Raw genomic sequence first — 4,354 nt, 5'->3', positions numbered from 1 at the left:
ATGAGATAATGAGAGCGAGACAGAAATATGCTTCACAAGAAAAAAAAAAAACACGACTACAACAACAACAATTTCGGCCAACACAAATGCGTTCGCTTTGCGCGACGCACAAAATTACGCAATAGTTTTTTATATTTATTTAACCGCTTTTTTTGGAATTCAAATTGAATTTCAATTAATTTATTTTTATTTATTTTTTATTGATATTTGATCTCTTTATGCTTGAATTATTTGCTGAAATTTATGTTTTCGCTTTAATAACGCTGTAAACATGTTTAATGCAATACTTTTGTTTTATAATGTTTATTTTTTATTTAGTATTTTATTGTTATTTTTGTTGAATTGCATTTTATTTGATTTAATTTCCTTTTATATTTTCTTTTCTTTTTGTTTAATATTTTCCAGCTCAGTTATTAAAAAAAAAGAATTGTAATAAATTAGTTAAACGCAAAATTTAATGATTTTTTTTTCGCATAAAACATCTCTTTTTGGCATTTTCGGCGCTCTTAAATGCAAAGCAAAAGACAAAAGAGATGTGTAATAAATTAAAATGCTTATTAACATTAATATTTCAAGCGCTTAGTTTATTTAGACTGCTTTGTAGTTGCATACTTTTAGCCACAGGTATTTCAGCTGCGGTAAGTATACATTTAGTCTATATATTTTCTAATAATATTTATACACATATATTTAAATTGATTTTTGCTTGTTCCAAAAACTTCTGAACCCCCTTTTACTTATTGATATATTTAACTTAAAAATGTGTGGGCTTATAAAATTTATTTGAAATTGATTTTAAAGTCAAATTATACCTTAAGCTTTTTTTGATTATCTTTATATTATTAAAACGGCTAGAATATACTGTTTTAATAATTAAAGTTTCGTCTGTTAAAGACGTTATCTATTTTATATATTCCCAAATATTACTGAACGTTTTCTATTTGTTGATAAGATTGTAAGAAATTTAAAAGGTATCACCAGCCGCGTTCAAGTCTGTCCGCATTAATAAACGCATCTTAAGCATTTGGGGACCCAAACCTCGTATCCAATAAATTCTCACGAATTTCGTTTAAAATTATTTAGAGGACAATTGCAAAGGAAAGATCAATTAATATCGAGTTTTACCTCTCCGAAACATATGCATTAGAATATATTAGACCAATATAGAGAGTATCTCCTAGTCAAGCAATCTATACCACGTCATAGCTCATTGTTTTTATAGACATTTCTGAATTGCTCTACGATATATTGTTTTTTTACCTTTCCGAAACTGTGTTTGACATGTGACTGGTATATATGAGACCTTGCTACAGGGTATCTTTAAGTCAAGCAATCTATACCAAGTCATTCTTCATTGTTTTCATAGGCAATTCTGACTTGCTCTACGATATTATGTTTTTACCTTTGCGAAACACTGTCTACATATATGAGACCTGGCTACAGGGTAGCTCCTAGTCAAGCAATCTATACCACGTCATACCTCATTGTTTTCATAGGCAATTCTGACTTGCTCTACGATATTATGTTTTTACCTTTGCGAAACACTGTCAACATATGTATATGAGACCTGGCTACAGGGTATCTCCTAGTCAAGCAATCTATGCCACGTCATTCTTAATTGTTTTTATAGACATTTCTGACATGCTCTATGATATATTAAGTTATATATTTGCGAAACACTGACTACAGGGTATCTCCCAATCATCACATCATTCTTCATTGTGTATATAGACATTTCTGACTAGCTCTACAATTAAATCTGTTGGGCGTAACCCGCACTGATAAGCATTTATTGATACAAGTTTATGAGTACATATTTATTTATACATTTTTCACAATTTTTCCATTTGTACTTATGAGCGACAGATGTACACATAGATGTCTAGATAGATGTACGTACATACAAACAGTTTATCAATTGAATTAACTTTGTTTCCCTTTTCCGCATTACGCATTTTATTTGGTTGGATGCTCCGCCTGACCCTGACCCGGCTGCTCTTCGCCCTTGACAGAGCTCAGCACAAACCTGGCGCTGAGAACGCGTCCATTTTGGTCGACAATTGTCTTGATCACCTCCCCGTTTTGGGCCTGTATATCCGCTGGCGTTAGATTCACCTGCGCCAGGAAGTTGTCTATTGAATTATCCCGCTCCAGCGGACGTGCAGCAGCGGCTTGTGGCGTCGGTGCCGACGGTGCTGCCCAATTGTTCACTCGCATCGTCGTCTTCACAATCCGTCCGTCGGGCAGGACACGAGTACGCGTCACATCGTTGCCCAGCGCCTGGGCATTCTGTATATCCTCATCGGTGATGCCACCGCGATTGAGCATATCCCTAACCTGCGGCTCGAGGTCAGCCGCCTTTGGTGGTGCGGAGCCATTAAAGGTGCCGCTATAGTTGGTTATCCGTGTTCTCGTACTCACGGGCAGCTCGTCAATGTTGATGGTTGCCACAGTCTTGGGCGTCGACTCGCCGCTGCCCGTCTGCTTGAGGAAATCTTCTAATGCAGGCAGCGGCGTGGTGGTGCGCAGCTCAAAAACCCCAACTCCAGGCGGTGCTGTCGGCAGCGGTGGCTGACTGGGAATGAAAGTTGGTCGCGTGGGCAGAGGCAGAGGAGTGGGCACGGGATTTGCCGCACTGGGCGTCAAACTGGGCACGTCACCAACTGTTACTCCATTAACGAAGTGCGGATTGTGGAACCACGGACTGGCAGCTGGCTGCCAGCTGGCGGGCAAACCACCAACATCCTCGTTGCCCGTTGACCATGTCGTAAAAATTGGACTCTTATAGCTTCTCGTCAGGGTTGTCACCGTTCGTCCCTGGTCATCGATCTCCGTTTTGGTGCTCGTCTGTGGTGTCGCACCCGTAGGCAGCTCAAAGCTTGGCCAATTCGCTGACAGATCTGTGCCCGGTGACCAGCTATTGCTGCCAGGTCCCTTATAGGTCTTGATCGTCGTGGTTACTGTGCGTCCCTGGTCGTCCTTTTCCGTTTTGGTGGTCGTTTGTGGTGTTATACCCGCCGGAAAGTCAAAGCTGGGCCAATTGTTGCCGCTGCTGCTGTGAAATTGCGGAAAGGTGCCACCAAAATTAGGCCAATTAGCGCCAAATGGCGAGCTGTTGCCCACCACAAAGTTGCGCCGATATCCCGGATTAGAGGGCACATATTCCCAGTCTGTCTGCGGATTCGTTGGCTGCACTGCAGCCGGCGGACTGACCGTGCTGGTACTTGTGCTTGTCGGCTGCTGTGGCTGATCCTCCTTGACGGAGGTGCTGGTTATATGTTGGCCGTCCGGCGTGAGCTCGTAGGTCGTTGTATACAGCTGACCCAGTGCGTCCGGCTTGCTGATAATCAGCGGCTGTTTGGTGCGCCACAGTTCCCCCAATGCCGATGGCTCTAGGCCCAGCTCAATGGCTTGTCGGGTGAGTGCGACGCTGGGTCCGCTATCGCTGCTGCCGCTGCTCGTCGCGCTGCTCGGCTGCGATAATAATAAGATGACGTCATTGGAGTCTACTAAGTACAACCTGACCTACCTCCAGGGCCAATAGGCAAAAGCCGATGCAGCTCAGCAAAAGATTCGCGCGTTTCATTCCGTTCAATTCAAATGTCCAAACTAAACTGAGATCAGCGAACGAGCGGGTGGCCACTAAATAGCTTCTAGATCTGGAATTATTATTAATATACTATAAGTATTTACAGTCCATGTATGTGCATATTTGGGATGAGTGTAGACTTGGCTAAAGGTTATCGCAGCTCATGTCTAATGCCTCATTTCCACTCACGACTGATTGGCACATATATGAAATTACCCAACACAATTCCCCATATACACATAATAGTTGTTTGAAATATATTATACTACACATATTTCTTTATATGTTCCGTATAAATTTGAAATTTTTGATAATTCAAAGACATGCATTTCTAGGAAAAACCTATTCAATGGCACGACTACAGCCGAGTACTTAATGTTTTCTATACTTGTAACCTAGAGAACATTCCGAATATATTTATTCTTTCCTTATACATTGAACAGCTCCGTAATACGTGATACGCGTATTTTTTGATTTGCAGACCTGGTAAAAGCCTCCATTGTGTTATTCCCTCGACCTCACATGCTGTTGACACATTCAAATTGTTAGCTGAACTGTGCAAAAACTATTGCCTGGGCATACATACATATTAATACATATACTATGTAGATGGTAAATATTTAAAATACATATACAAAAAAAGAATTGCTGACGCAAATAGAAACTCGTTGATTGACCTGCCCAGCATCAGAATAAAGCCAACAGCTAACAAATGCGTTGGCAAATGCAAAAATATAAATATAAATAAATATCATGGTACTGTAT

General features: G+C 40.7%; 1 protein-coding gene across 1 annotated transcript; it reads right to left on the bottom strand.

Annotated features, from left to right (window-relative positions):
• Positions 1-1,753: 1,753 nt before the first annotated feature.
• Positions 1,754-4,132, bottom strand: LOC135431127 (mucin-2-like). Its single transcript, XM_064686076.1, has 3 exons — positions 4,073-4,132; positions 3,530-3,659; positions 1,754-3,474 (listed from the first exon to the last, which is right to left on the bottom strand). Exons 1-3 carry the CDS (start codon positions 4,087-4,089, stop codon positions 1,957-1,959), a joined length of 1,665 nt encoding a protein of 554 aa, XP_064542146.1. The 5' UTR covers positions 4,090-4,132; the 3' UTR covers positions 1,754-1,956.
• Positions 4,133-4,354: the final 222 nt, after the last annotated feature.

The sequence above is a fragment of the Drosophila montana genome, unplaced genomic scaffold (assembly GCF_035044405.1).
Source record: "Drosophila montana isolate Dmon_TW-CO22-7 unplaced genomic scaffold, ASM3504440v1 contig_312_1, whole genome shotgun sequence".
Lineage (NCBI taxonomy): Eukaryota > Metazoa > Arthropoda > Insecta > Diptera > Drosophilidae > Drosophila > Drosophila montana.
The sequence above is the reverse complement of the archived record's forward strand: the minus strand, read 5'-3'. Positions and strand labels throughout refer to the sequence as shown.

Excerpts from the sequence above, each read along its gene's own strand:
- LOC135431127 (XM_064686076.1), bottom strand. Across the intron at positions 3,475-3,529 it reads TTTGCCTATTGGCCCTGGAG|CCGAGCAGCGCGACGAGCAG; the intron begins GTAGGTCAGGTT and ends TTATTATCGCAG.